We start from the raw sequence: 14,908 nt of genomic DNA on the forward strand, positions 1-14,908 counted from the left end.
GAATTCCCAGGAAAGGCAGTTTGGCTAACACAAGAGAGAGTAATTCAGGACAGATATGGTAAATCTTCTATAATGAGTAGGGCTGTAATTCTTTACATGGTAAGTTGCTGAGGAAATCATAAATTGGTCATGGTTAAAATGTCAGAAGACTAAAAATAATAAAAAATAATGAATTATTGGGGTGTGGCTCACTCTGGAAGTCACCCAACATTTCTGAGAGAAGTGGGAGGTGGGGACAAAAGTAAAGTAATTTCTGCTATAAAGATTTCAGTTATGTGGGTAGAAAATGTGGGAAAATGCAGGTAGAAAAATATAAATCTTTACTCTCAAGTAATTAAAGTAAGTATGTGTCTAGATTAGCTTTAGGAAAAAGGGTTCTGAATAAACACATGTTCAAACCATAGGAAATACCATTCATGTGCACACGCATACATCCTGCAGCAGACTAATCTTCAACTGTATGAATTTAATAACATTTTGGAGAATTTTATAAGTGTATTAAGTATAATGTTTTACAACTCAATCGTAGACTTTCCTTTTTCTGTCTCCCATTTTCCCGTCTCCCATCCTCTCATGTTCTTGTTATATTTAAAAAGAACTTTATGTACTTACTTATTTGTACATATATGTGTGTGTGTATGTGTATATACATATGTGTATGCATATATGTACATGCATACATACAAATTATATACAATTTACTATAGCTAGTTTAGACTTTCACATCTATTGCTAATATCGACAAAAAAAGGAAAAAAAGAAACTAAATGCTTGGTCAACTCAGCACAAAGTATGCAGGCCTGTGGGCATGGAACTTAGTATTATAATTGACTGTCACCTCTCAAATGCACATTCTGGAAGGGCAGGGACCACGCTTGTTTTTTTTACTGCTGGAGTCCCTGCACCGGGACAGTGTCTCAAAAAATATAGAGTTCCTCCCAAATGTATAAACACTTTGAATAATTACTGATTCTAATTAGTTAAATCTGAAAGGAAAGAAATATCAATTGAGCTATCAGAAAAAAGTATGTATACATTTTTTTGGGACACTCTGTATGTGATGAATGAATGAATGAATGAAGTAAATACTGCAAATCCTATGTATCTTTCCAGACAGCTCAACTCCCATCTCCCTGATAGCAACTTCCTCAGAGCCTTAGTCATTGATCTTTCTGCAAATAACGACATTCCTCGTACTGACCCACTACCTAACAACTGATTCTACACATTTTTATGCTTTTTTTTGTTGCTGTGTTTTTCAATTTCGGGAGACCTGCTCCTCAAGGACACTTATATAGGCATATATTTTATTTCCCAAAGCTCTTGTTAGAGGGCACATAGAAAATAAACATGATCAAATTAAATGATGACCTCCTACTTTGTGACATTTTGAAACATTTTCTCTATTGAATGCATTGTATTATGATTCCAAAGTGTGGTGGAAAGAAAAGGTGGAACTGAGTGTTAGTTGAGCTGGATTTCTAGCTCTGCTACTTCAATGCTGGAAGAGTAACCTCAACTCTGCTCTTCTGCTCCCTGTTTTCAAAATGAGAACATTGATAAGAACAACAACAGTAAGTATCCATCTGTATCAAAGTGAAGGCTGTGGAATCAAACGGCATAGGGCGTGTGAAAGAGTTTTGCACATTGGAAAGCAAATATCAGCCCTCTGTTTACCAAGTTGAAATATGAAATCGATGTTGCAATGCTGCAGGTGATAGATGCTGCATGTGGCCTTTTTCCTGAGAACAGCTATTAGGCAAAAGAGCAAGGTGAGGAGGAAAAGAATCTCAAGCACGACCTGCCAAACATGCCCCGGTCGTAAATCACAGACCACGCTCAACACCTGCGTGCGGAGAGATTACTGGGCACCTGTCACCTCCACCCTTTGGCGCTGCTGCTTCAAACCCAGAGAAAGCTTACCAGACACAAGCTGCTGTCCGGGCAACCCCACGGGAACCATGCCCAAATTATTCATGGCGGTGGCCCAGGCTGTGGGATCTGTCACCGACATGTTGAGCTGGGTTGTGTCTATCGCTATACTCCCCAAACCATCCGCAGCTGCAGGGAAAAACAAACAGTGACTTGGAGTCAACACCAAGGGTGTTTGTTTTAAAGGAAATCACTTTTCTAGAGATGTGAGGCTTCATTTAGCATATTCCCAAACCACAGGAAAATAAAGCACATAATCTACAGCAACGTTTTCTTCAGACCGAAATATAAAGAGTTTCCGAATACATTCTGGGAGGAAACTTAATGACATGTAGTTTATATTATACACAGGATGCCATTAAGGAAGTACTTTTGGAAAATATTGAAGAATCGCTTCCTTCTCCTAGTGAAGCAACATTAGTTAGGTTCAAGGCTGAGAGGCAGAGCAGGAATGCTCTCTTGGTAAAACAAGTCAATTGGCTAGGCAGACAGAGAATAAATAAATTCAGCTGCTTCTGGATTCAATGCTGGAGCAGGCACACCTTTTAACTAACAGCATCTCTAGAATGGTTGCCAAGTCATGAAACTGGTCCCGACTGAATTTATTGTTACCTTGTAACAGATTTCCTCCTTTACAAACTCTTTACAGTATTGCATTAAGAAATTGCAGATGTCTGCCTTAAGTGACTTTTCTAAAATATTTCTTATAAGCACAGATTTTCATTAAAACAAAATAACAAATAAATGATACTAAAAACAAATAGGACAGAGTTAAAACAACAACAACACATACACACCACAGAATATGTTAAATTTGACTAAGTGTTCTCTGATGTTCACTTGTTCCACAGCCTGATTTAAGGATCCCAAGCCCTGGATTCAATGCGATTTTTATGACTGGCTAAGCTTTTCCACTAAGAACTCAAAATGCCTTGTGACTGGGCAGGCCACTGACATTTACCTGCAGCCATCATCTGAGGAAGCTGCTGGGGACACTGGGTGATGCTTTCAAGGCCACCAGCATCTACTACTGAATTACGAGCATCCTGGGGGGCAGGAACACTTTGAAGGCTGAGTGCAGGGTCCCCACGGAGATCATCAGATTCTGCAAAAGGGGAAAGGAGTGTGTGAAAAACTGTAATAGTAAACTGAGGAAGCCTTCAAAAGACATACTATTAAAAACAAACAACAAAGAACAACATCCAATCACAGGCACAGAAGTAGAGCTGTCTCCTGAGTTGGTTCTGAGCCCTCTGAGACAGGAGGGTCAACTCTCAATCCACCCAGGGCCAGGGCCGCCTGAATAAACAGCCCGTTTGCAAGATCAGTGAGCACCTGGCCCCCCACTAAAGAGACTTCAGGAACGGGGCTTATCAGTCCCTGCACAGACTCTTCCACACACTGCACATCAATGGAGAGGGCAGACTCAGGGCTAAATATGATTTTTTTAAAGTTAAAAAATTAATTGATGTTGTTATTTTGGAAAATGGTCATCTATGCAATGCATTCAGAGGGGAAGAAAAAGTATAGAGGAGAAAGAAAAAAACAAGAATCTATTCACCATGAGACTGATAAAGGAGTGTATGCAAATTACAATAGTCAGGAAAGGCAAAAGGAAAGAAGGGCATGCTGCTCATAAAAGAAGATCTAGAGGGTGCTGGGGCAGCAAAGGCAAAGCATTTGTTCTTTAGTTCTGTGGGAAGATAAATTTAACTGGCCACAAATTTTCCTTGAAATGCACAGCGTATGTGTGTGTATGTATGTAATATATATATATTAATTTATCTTTATTGTTGAAAGTGTTACAGATGTTCCCCTTATACCCGCATTGATCCCCTCCCCCTCTCATCCACCCCATCCCCAGGCCTTCCCCAGACCAATATCTGTGTCCATAGATTATGCATATAAGCCTCTAAATTCTTTGATTAATTTCTCCCCACCCTCTGCCCCACCCCCGCCTTCCCTCTGAGATCCCTCCGTCTGTTCCATGCTTCTATGTCTCTGGATCTATTTTGTTCATCAGTTTATTTTGTTCACTACATTCCACATGAGTGAGATCATGTGGTACTTGTCTTTCTTTGGCTTATTTCACTTGGCATAATACTCTCCAGTTCCATCCATGCTGTCCCAAAGGGTAAGAGATCCCTCTTTTTTACAGCTGCATAGTATTCCATGCGCGTAAATGTCCCACAGCTTTTTTATCCGCTCATCTACTGATGGGCACTTGGGCTGTTTCCAGATCTTAGCTGTTGTAAATTGTGCTGCTATGAACAGAGGGGTGCCTAAGTTCTTTCTGATTGGTGTTTTGGGTTTCTTAGGATATATTTTTATTATTTTTATTTTATTTTTTTAAAAAAAATATATCTTTATTGATTTCAGAAAGAGGAAAGGAGAGGGGGAGAGAGAGATAGAAACATCAATGATGAGAGAGTCATTGATCAAGTCTGCAACCGGGCATGTGCCCTGACCGGGAAGAGAACCCCGATCGCCTGGATCATAGGTCGACGCTCAACCACTGAGCCATGCCCAGCAGGGCTGGATATATTTTTAAAAAGTGCGGACACTGGGGTCAAATGACAATTCCATTTTTAATTTTTTGAAGAAACTCCATACTGTTTTCCTTAGTGGCTGCATCAGTCTGCATCCCCACCAGCAGTGTACTAAGATTCCCTTTTCTCCACACCCTCGCCAGCACCTGTTGTTTGTTGACTTGTTGATGGAGCCATTCTGACAGGTGTGAAGTGATACCTCATTGTGGTTTTAATTTGCATCTCTCTGATGATTAGTGACTGAGCATTTTTTCATACGTCTCTTGGCCATCTGTATATCCTCTTTGGAAAAGTGTCTATTTAAGTCCTTTGTTTGTCTTCCTTATGTTTGTTGTATGAGTTCTTTACATACTTGGGATATTAACCCTTTATCAGATGTGTCATTGGCAAATATATTCTCCCGTACAGTGGGCTCCCTTTTCATTTTGTCGATGGTTTCTTTTGCTGTGCAGAAGCTTTTTATTTTGATGTAGTCCCATTGGTTTACTTTCTCCTTTGTTTCTCTTGCCCTAGGAGATTTATCAGTAAACATATTGCTACTAGAGATGTCTGAGATTTTGCTGCCTAAGTTTTCTTTAAGGATTTTTGTGGTTTCACATCCTACATTTAAGTCTTTAATCCATTTTGAGTTTATTTTTGTGTATGGTGTAAGTTGGTGGTCTAGTTTCATTTTTTTGCATGTACCTGTCCAAATTTCCCAACACCATTAATTGGAGAGACTGTCTTTACTCCACTGTATATTCTTGCCTCCTTTGTCAAATATTGAGTGTAATGGTTTAGGTTGATTTCTGGGTTCTCTGTTCTGCTCCTTTGATCTATATGCCTGTTCTTGTGCCCATACCAGGCTGTTTTGATCACAGTGGCTTTGTAGTATAACTTGATATCTGGTATTGTGATCCCTCCAACTTTGTTCTTCCTTCTCAATATTGCCGTGGCAATTTGGGGTCCTTTTGGGTTCCAAAAAAATTTTTGCAGTATTTGTTCTAGGCCTGTGAAATATGCTGTTGATATTTTAATAGGAATTGCATTGAATTTATAGATTGCTTTAGGTAGTGTTGACATTTTAATGATGTTGATACTTCTAATACATGAACACAGTATATTCTTCCACTTGTTTATATCTTCTTCTATCTCTTTCTGCAACATCCTGTAGTTTTCCAAGTACAGGTCTTTTACCTCCTTGGTTAAGTTTATTCCTAAGTACCTTAATTTTTCTGTTGCAGTGGTAAATGGGATTTTTTACTTTCTCTTTCCAAGAGTACATTATTGGTGTATAAAAATTCCATCGATTTCTGGGTGTTAATTTTGTATTCTGCTACCTTGTCGAATTCATTTATTAAATCTTGTAGTTTTTTGGTGGAGTCTTTAGGGTTTTCTATGTACAATATCATGTCATCTGCAAATAATGACGGTTTTACTTCTTCCTTTCCAATTTGGATGCCTTTTATGTTTTCTTCTTGTCTGATCACTGTGGCAATCAGTACTAAGTTGAATAAGAGTGGTGAAAGTGGACAACCCTGCCCAGCTGGGCATGGCTCAGCAGCAGTTGAGCATTGACCTAGGATCCAGGAGATCGAGGTTCGATTCCTGGTCACGGCACATGCCTGGGTTGTGGGCTCGATCCCCAGTCGGGGGTGCCTTCTGATATCAATCTCCAGAGCCCACAATCCTAATTCTCTTCACACAGCTCAGTCCGCTTTGCCTTTCCTCTGCTGGAGTCCAAGGTGAATGGATGCACATGAAATGTTGTGCAATGACTCTTTAAGAGGGTGCCTGCTTTTCCAGCCATCTCTCCCTGGCAGACAGAAACCCAGCTGTTTTTCACAGTCAGATGTTACGTGGGCACCTTTCTCACTTCTGGTGCTCTTGGCTGGGAAGCCCAGTCTGGAGTTTAGTCCCCAGAGTCCTCAGTGGGAACCCCCTCAGCTGAGATATCCCTTCGGATCTTCAGCTGCTGCCTGTGGGAGCCCAGCCAGCCCTCTCAGGTCTCCTCACTTCCTGCCAGTCTCTATGTGGTCTTCACTTTTCCTCCTTGGTTATGAGGGTGCTCTCCAGCTCATCCTTAGTTGCAGTTGATTATTCAGGATGGTTTTTCTATATTTTAGTTGTAATTACAGATTGGTCCTGGGAGAGTGTCAGTGTAGCTTCCAATTGGTCTGCTGCCATCTTTAATCTCCAATCAGGTAGCAATTATAAGGTTTTTATATAATATATATATATATATAATTAGACTTTTCAAAGCACATTTCTAACAAAAACAAATAATAAAACATTAAATAAAGTTGCAAAGGGCCCCTCTATATCACACTTTTATAAAACTCTGTAACTTCTTTCCATCCTTAAAAATGCAAAGACATAACATTCATACATACTCATTTTAATTGCACGTTCACCAGTTCAAAACTGGGTGATAGGTGAGAATTTTGACTTTGATCTAACAATTGAATTCAAATAGTTATTTTTATTTAGGTATAAATTTAGAATTTTTTTAAAACCACATTTCTGTTAATGAGTATTTTAGAATTAGATGTTACGGCATGTTTGTCAGTGTATCCAGTGTTAAGTTTGGCTCTTTATGATATTCTCTTTTATTAATTTGATCTCTAAGTGCAAGCTTCAGTAACCCTTTAAATACTGTACTGTCAAAGAACAATTTGTTGCCATTTGAGTATCAGTTTAATTCAAATGGAAGCTCAGATTTCAATATCTCAAAGATATGTGGGTAATGACCAAATTGTTTAAATGCTCTCCACAAATCCCTAGCCCACAACTGGAGGGGCTTGTGCGATAGAGGATAATTTTTTCCAACAGTCTTTCAGAAAGATGAAACATCTTCATCACACAGTAGTGAATAATTCTAACTCTGAGAGAAAACTGTACTCAAAACAAATATTTTCTACCTTGCAATTAAACTCTACTTAGCTAAATGAATTCAGAACTTGCTTATATATGTGCATCAAAGACCTCAGAGAATGGATGCTATCAGACAAGAGATCTTCACCATATTAAATAAACTCAATGACATAAATATGTAGCTAACCGATATGTCTGCCCTTTGGCTAGGCACACATCAGCAACATTTCTGTGACGAAACCTCAGAGTAATTTTTTTTTCTGTTTACCTCCAACCATTTCAGAACATTAAAGCAAAGTCAGGCTACAATGTGTTCATTCTTCTGCTCAAGTGGTTCTGTAGTAGAGTCCTTTCATATCATCACAAAGTCACTATTTGTCTTACTTATCTTCCCATATGAAGTTTAGTTGACTGGCTTCCTTGTAGCTCAGGTTCTCCTGAAGTGGGCAATATTCACAATGTTTTTCTGTCCAGTGAATCTGCAGTTCTGGAACACTCTATCAGAGAACAACCCTTTACTTTGTAGGCTTTATGACTTGTGCCCAACCAGCCTCCTCTCACCTTGCCTTTTTGCTCCAGTGTTTTAGGGATGGGGTTAGCTTTCTTGGCTCTGTAAATGTCTATCCCAATAGTAGTTTTTACCTTAGTGCTTATGGTCTTATAAAGGGGTATTGAGTGTCCTGGAGGCCCATAGTTTCTACCCATCTTAAAATTGTTCATGCCCATCTTAACAAATTGCTACTGTTTCATCACAAAAAGCACTGTTTCATTGGCAAGATGTGGCTTGTAAACCTGAATTTATTCCCAATGAGACACTGTGACTTTCAATTTATTACACCTCTTCAATCTCCCAATCCAGTGGTTTGAATGAAACACAACTTCATGTGGCTACCATGTCCCTAGAATGGTGACTCTGAAGTAAGTTCTATCACATCTTAGGCATTCCCAATAGTCTCAAGGATTCCACGCAATTCTTTAAAAAAATTAAAATTGAGTTGATCACTCAGCTTGGAAGAAAGGTGATATTTTCAATTAATTACTGCCTAGTAATTTATGAATAGTTACAAGAGTTATTTTTGTTCTCTACTAACATCTATTGTTCCTATTGACTACTTGCCTCTTCAAATGATTCAAGATAATAATGCCTACTTTATCATTCAAATCAATTTCTCTACCTTAGTCTTCTTATTTCTAAGCCATGGAAAGATTAATATTTTTAGAGAATCTTTATAAGAATTAATTTGAGCCAAACAGATGACATATGCCAGGGAGCAAGATCTCAAATGTTTTAGAGAATAACAGTTTTGTAGCTTCTTTTATGCATTTGAAATTAAGGAAGATTGGAGAAAGGAAGGCAGGATTTGGATTATAGGATAGTTAACAAGGGTATGTGCACTCTTAAGAGTTAATACCTCCTTTTCAAAGGTGTGTTACCCTAGAGGCACAAGAACAATGGACAGGTAGGCCCGGGGACATGACTACCCACCATGACCTGCCCAGTTAAGAATTAAAGTTCAGATCACCCTGTGAGGTTACTTTCCATACAACCCTTTTTTCATCCACAGTTCCCCCTTTTGGTCATACATCAGTCCAAAGGATGCATTGATGACCAATCTCTGGTCAGATATTGTGGCCTCACAGCACTAAGAAGGTGCATTTATAAGAAGTCTCAGTATGGACATCTTGTTTACCACTGGGGATGCAGCAACACTGTAACTATGGGATCTGAGCTGAGGCCAAATTTTCCCAAAAAGGTAAAGGCAGGTAAATGGAAGGCAGTCAGGTCTTATGGTCCTCAATGCAAAAAAATACTCTGAATCATTTCTATCTTATCAACTACCATGATCCGAGTCCCACTGTATTTGCCATCTAGTATAACAGAAAGATTAATAATCTTAATGATATTTACTTACACACGGAGATGTGAGTAGTTAAAAAATTATAGCTAATAAAACACTTGGAATATAGTAGGTGATAATTATCATTTTATTTGGAAGTGTAGTGTTCCCATTAAGGTACCCTGGGATCTTTGTGTTCTGCTGGATAATTATGTAATTAATTCTAAAACAGTGAATAACACTTGATATTTCTAAAAGCAAGTGTTGCCCTAGTTTTTTGTGCCACACCTAAATTGTAGCAGAATATTTCTTCATTTTCCACAATTCCTTTATAAAATAATATAATGTAATTTAAAAGATGTTTGAATTTTTCTATGTAGGTTTTTTCCTGCCCATGCAACTGCAAAAGCTTTCAAGAAATTCATGACCAATTGTGAAAATGGCTTTTAGTGAAGTAAGATCTTTACAATCAGATGTACAAATGCCAAAGATAAAAGTACAGCTTTGTCTAGGGTTCAACTGAAATTGAACCTGTTCTTTGTTAAGGAATATTCAAGTACAAAACCTCATACTCAGTTTTATAACTGTTCAATGAAATATATTTATGTTCAGAATTTCATGGAACTATATCAATAAGGCAAACAGTTTTTAAAACTCACTAAGCCTAGGAAAATACTATTTGGCCTAAAAAATGGCACAGGTTTCTCCCACTCTTAATAACACAACTCTTTCTAACTCTAACTTTTACAGGTTCCAAGGAGACCCACATACACACACACATAGAATAAATAAAACCTATCTGTAACTGTCCATAAAATGTAGATTCCTATTAAAAGGGGGTGGAGATGAGTTTAAGTATTGAAAATTCTCTGTGTTTTTTAAATTACTTTTTTTTCAATTACAGTTAACATTCAGTATTATTTTGTATTTATTTCAGGTGTACAGTATAGTGGTTAGACAATCATGTTAAAGTTCTTTTTTGAAAAGAATGATTTTGTTTGCTTAAGTCTTTAGTTCATTCCTACTTCAATAGAAAAATAATTATAATGAAAAAATCAGATTTATTAATGCCTGGTTAAAGTTGATTCCAAAGAAAACTTATTTCACATGATATCTGAAACATTCTTTTTTATAGAAGTTACTCATTAGCAATATGTCTAGATGGGCCAGGGACAGAAATCCAGGGACAGAAATCCAGGTGGAGATTCACCAGGGCAGAATGCCCCAGATGCCAAGCAAGAGGCAAAACTGGGAAAACAAGAACTTTGTCCTAGGGGAACTATCTTTCCCCAGCATATCGCTGGTCACGTGGTTCAGACCCCGAGTATTTACTCCCTAAAGATAACATCTAGGCCTCAGTTGTACTTCAACTGCATGTCCAGAAAAGCAGCAAAACCAGACAAGTGTAGCAACAGCTGCCTCAAGACCAGCCACATTGACTAATAACTCTCTGCCCTGGCATCAACCATCAGTGGAGACCCTGACACTGAAAGAGCACACCTAGAAAGCTGATGAATATTCTATTGAGACACTCCCCTGTGACCTCCCCTAAAAGCTCCACCTGCAAGAGAGCGATAAATACGCTCAGAACAAAGGACCCACCAAGGGAACATGCCAATGCCATCTCCTCCTCCATTCTTCTCTCTGAGGGGACCCCATGAGACTTGCAACCAGGGGAGCAATGGGCAGTGGCAACTTATCCTGGGCTTACGTCCTGAACTTGTCTCCAGGGCCCCCTTCTCTCTCTGTCTTCCCAGTGAGCCAAAGCAGCCCAGCCTGGGCTCTCCTGTTGCTGCTTCTATGCTCCTCCTTATTTCACTGTCTCAAGTATATTTTTGCTGCCATCATGAACCAAATACCCTTTGACTCAGTGCTGCATAGCCCTTCCCTTTGGATATCCCCCATCCCCTTTTCCTTAAATAAATTCAATTTTTCTTTATTCACCATCTGAGATGGCTATTTAGCCTGCCCACACACCACCAACCTTAATCTTTCAATTATCATATATATATTGTAAAAAGAAAAATGTATTACCATTCAAAGTTCTACTTTCTTCTTCTATCACTAAGAAAATATTTCACTTTGCTCTTCATGTAATCAGCAAGTTACTTTCTTGAGCTTATGAAAATGTTCCATAGTTTAAAACAATATAGAATATTGTTAAATAGATGATACTTATGTATTAACTCCATAATTTTTAAGCAACTGTCTATGATTAATAATGAAGACATTTTTTTCTTTCTGTAATGGCAAACTAAGTAATTCATACCAATTCTCCCACTGAGGGACAACTAGAAAAGCTTAATGTCTTTCATCAGTTGTATACAATTTTCACTACTATCTTTTCAAATTCTAAAAGATCCCAAAGGACAAGCTCTAATTACTGTAGGGAATTACTAAGCAGGCTTCTAAGGAGAATAGGTCCTGTGAAGTGCTGCGTCTTTTGTTTTACTGATCGAGGAGGTGAGTGAAATCTGCAAGTTTTGAGGCAGAGTGGAATTGCTCTGCAAAATGTGGTAAAAGAGGGCAGGTAAGGATAAACGCTTCGATGAGAAAGAAAAAAGGGATGTTTGTTGGCCACCCATGGAAAAGGGGACTTCAGAGAACATGAATGACTAAGGCTGATTTTCAGGTGGTTCCCTGGAAAGAACACTATGTAAATCTTTCCCCTGCTCCCTCCACAAAATGTCAGTGAAGTCTACATTGGTCCTTAATTCTAAGATAGGAGCAATTTTGGGGTATTTTAGAGGAGAGAGCTTGAAGAGAATAATGAAGAGGCAGCTGATAATGAAGATTACCTAAATCATGATAAAGTTTTCAAGTCTGTTAAATACGGCCATGGGCCATATTGACAACGTTTCGATCAAGGATGGAGCACACATATGACAGGGGTGTACCTTATAGGCCAGATGTGTAGTAGACTATCCCATCTAGGTTTGTGTAAGTGTACTCTGTGACAGTCTCAACAATGACGAAATCGCCTAATGGTGCATTTCTCAGGACACGGTCCCTTCGTAAAGCAGCGTATAACTGTATACTGGACGTTGGTTATTAGTGATAAAAATCTCCTGATTAATGGTAAATAAAAGAATTAAGATTTTGAAGAAGAGATTTCTAATAGATTAGATTTTATGAGGAACTGCATTTTATAGGAAATTTCTAATGAGAGAATTGTAAAGTAAGGACATTGGATCAAATAAAGCTAAAAAGGTCCTTCTCAGTGTTAGAGAGAAAAGTCACCTTTTGGAGGTATGAGCAGAGGATGGAATTAGGCAAAGATCAATTTAGTCAGGGCTGAACCAGATAGTACTTTACATCAAAGCCATGAAATCAGAAAGTCTTCTGTAAAGCCTGACCTGTTACTCATTTATTAAATCACTGAACTCTTCAAAATGTCATGAATTGACATACATCATAGAGATGCTATTCCTGTTCTATGTAGTTTTTAGTTTGTTATTTAAGGTAAGAAAACAAAGGAGGTATGTATTCCCTCCTCTGTGCTCTCATAGCATTCTGTACCTTTCTCTATATCGGCATTTGTAACTTCATATTCTAATTAGTTGTTTTTGTCTATGTCCCTAATAAACAACAAGCTTAGAATGATTAAGGAAACTAGTCATCTTTGCATACCCAGCTGCTAGCAAGCACAGTATCTAGAGTGTCCTGTTTTTCTCTCTCTCTTTTCATAAATTTATAAAAGATATTTAAAATTATATATAAATTTCATATATATGCATACATATGTTTTTCAAATGAATTTAAGCATAGAAGGAAGAAAATAAAAAGGAAAATAAAAGGGAAAGAGGAAGTAATGAAGGAACAAAGGATCCAATCCCAAAGGCTGGAAGTTTGAAAGCTCAAGAACACAAAAGGGAAATTGCTGTCAGAAACTAGAAGACAGATGAATTTAAAACATCAAAGAAAGAGACTTTTTAAAAAAAGTTAGATCTTTCCAGATAAACTTCTGGTGAGCTTGACAGGGTCATTCTTGAAGATCTAAGATCCCACACCTCCCTGGCAGCCAATGCAGTGTCATATGCAGGTTACAGTGATGCTCTCTTTTTGTGAGATTTCTTGCAGCTGCTCCTTGAATGAGCTGAAATCTATAAATAACGGCATCTCCAGACCCATTAAGCAGTGCATTAGTGCAACAAAGGCATATATGTACAGTGCTAAAGAAGGGAAATCATCAGAAGAAAGGAGCAGTTTCAATTGGCATGCATCGCGGAGGATCAAAAGCAGATCTGGCCATTTCTCAAACACAAAATGCCATTAAGGGTCTGTGATTACATCCCCCACTTTCCCACCTTATCTAGCAGCCAATTTTAAACTGCAAATCACTGTTTTTCTATCTTAGGAAGAAAATGGTTACTGAATGAATGATAAGGTTTTACCCATGTCTTCAAAGAACACAACGCTGAGAGAGAATGAGAGAGAACAGAAGCTCTCCCTGTGAAATCATGCAATCGAACAAAATAACTTAATTGCTAAAGAGACAACTCAACCAGGAGAGTAGATAAAGCCAGTTATCTTTTGATACAAAGAAAAATACGATTTGGCATTACTTACATAAGTGCAGAGAAATGGCAGAGGTAAAATTATTTTGTTTTCAGGAAACCTGTGCTTTTAAAAAATTACTCTGTATATTTCTAAATTGAACATAATAATGAAAGAGAAAGTTTGAGACCTTAGGGATAAAGTACTTCTCTTTCCATTAAAAACAGAAAAGAAAATAAGACTAGATGCTACTATGGTAATATGTAACTTCAAAGTCTTTGCAGACACTTAAAATATAGGACCTCCCACATTTAGGCTATTTCAGATTTTCTGAGGACTAGAGTACACTTGAAGACTGTGGCGAACTATATAATGAGTAAATGCATTCCTCTCATTAATGGAAATCTATTGAGCACAAATACAATATGTGATACTATGTGGTTTTCTACCTTCCAAAATACACCTATTACAGAAAAAAGTTATCATTGTTGACTCTGCTGTGAATTATTAAAGAAAGCAACCTAATAGGTAAACATCAACCTGGATTCTTTAAAGCTAGAAGAGTCTCACTTTAAGCAAAGCTTTTTCTAAGTCCCTGAGGATTCAGGATAAACACCCAGGTTCATAGAACATCAAAGTTTGAACCTGAGAGTCCATCAATTCCAAGCTCTCAAAGATAAAGAAATCACCAAAATGTGTCTGACAGGCAACTATTTTAAAATAGCCTTATAGTTCAGAAATTGTCCCTTCAGCTGAGACCTTTTCAAGCTCTGCCCTTGAATTCTGCTTCTGCAGTGATGTGTGGCCCTGGTAAAGTGATTCGTCTACCCCCTGAATAGGGAGGGATATTGAGGTCTAACTGCCGACTAAGTCACAGACAAGGAAATGACATACCAGAGAGCCCTTGCTTCTGCTCAGTCAAGTTGTTTCTGTTTGCACTCTCTGTTCTCTTCACATTCCCATTCAAAAAGTTCTACAGAAAAGATAAAGTGAACAGAATGCTGTAACTACCGAAAAGCTTCACTTGAAATGGCAAAGCCATGGACTGCCGAGGAGGAGCAGCAGAGACCAGAGGAAGGAGTATTTTTAAGAAAGGGGGCAACACATTTGAAACAGACTTCAGGTGGATTTCAGGCTTCAAAGACACAGCCATCAAGAGAGGTGAATTCTATAAACCACAAACACCACCACAAATCAAAGAACAATTTTTTATGCATGCATAGTGTGGAAAGGCATATC

At 38.2% G+C, this 14,908-nt stretch overlaps 1 protein-coding gene across 1 annotated transcript in view; it reads right to left on the reverse strand.

Annotated features, from left to right (window-relative positions):
- ENOX1 (ecto-NOX disulfide-thiol exchanger 1) overlaps positions 1-14,638 on the reverse strand; it is a 223,128-nt gene extending 208,490 nt beyond the window's left edge. Inside the window, exons 1-3 of the mRNA XM_016205373.2 lie at positions 14,564-14,638; positions 2,894-3,037; positions 1,924-2,061 (exon numbers count right to left, since the gene is read on the reverse strand). Coding sequence (XP_016060859.2) covers positions 1,924-2,061; positions 2,894-2,906 — 151 coding nt within the window. The 5' untranslated portion in view covers positions 2,907-3,037; positions 14,564-14,638. The remainder of the gene's footprint in view (positions 1-1,923; positions 2,062-2,893; positions 3,038-14,563) is intronic.
- Between the last annotated feature and the right edge of the window lie 270 nt (positions 14,639-14,908).

The sequence above is a fragment of the Miniopterus natalensis genome, chromosome 2 (assembly GCF_054644295.1).
Source record: "Miniopterus natalensis isolate mMinNat1 chromosome 2, mMinNat1.hap1, whole genome shotgun sequence".
Lineage (NCBI taxonomy): Eukaryota > Metazoa > Chordata > Mammalia > Chiroptera > Miniopteridae > Miniopterus > Miniopterus natalensis.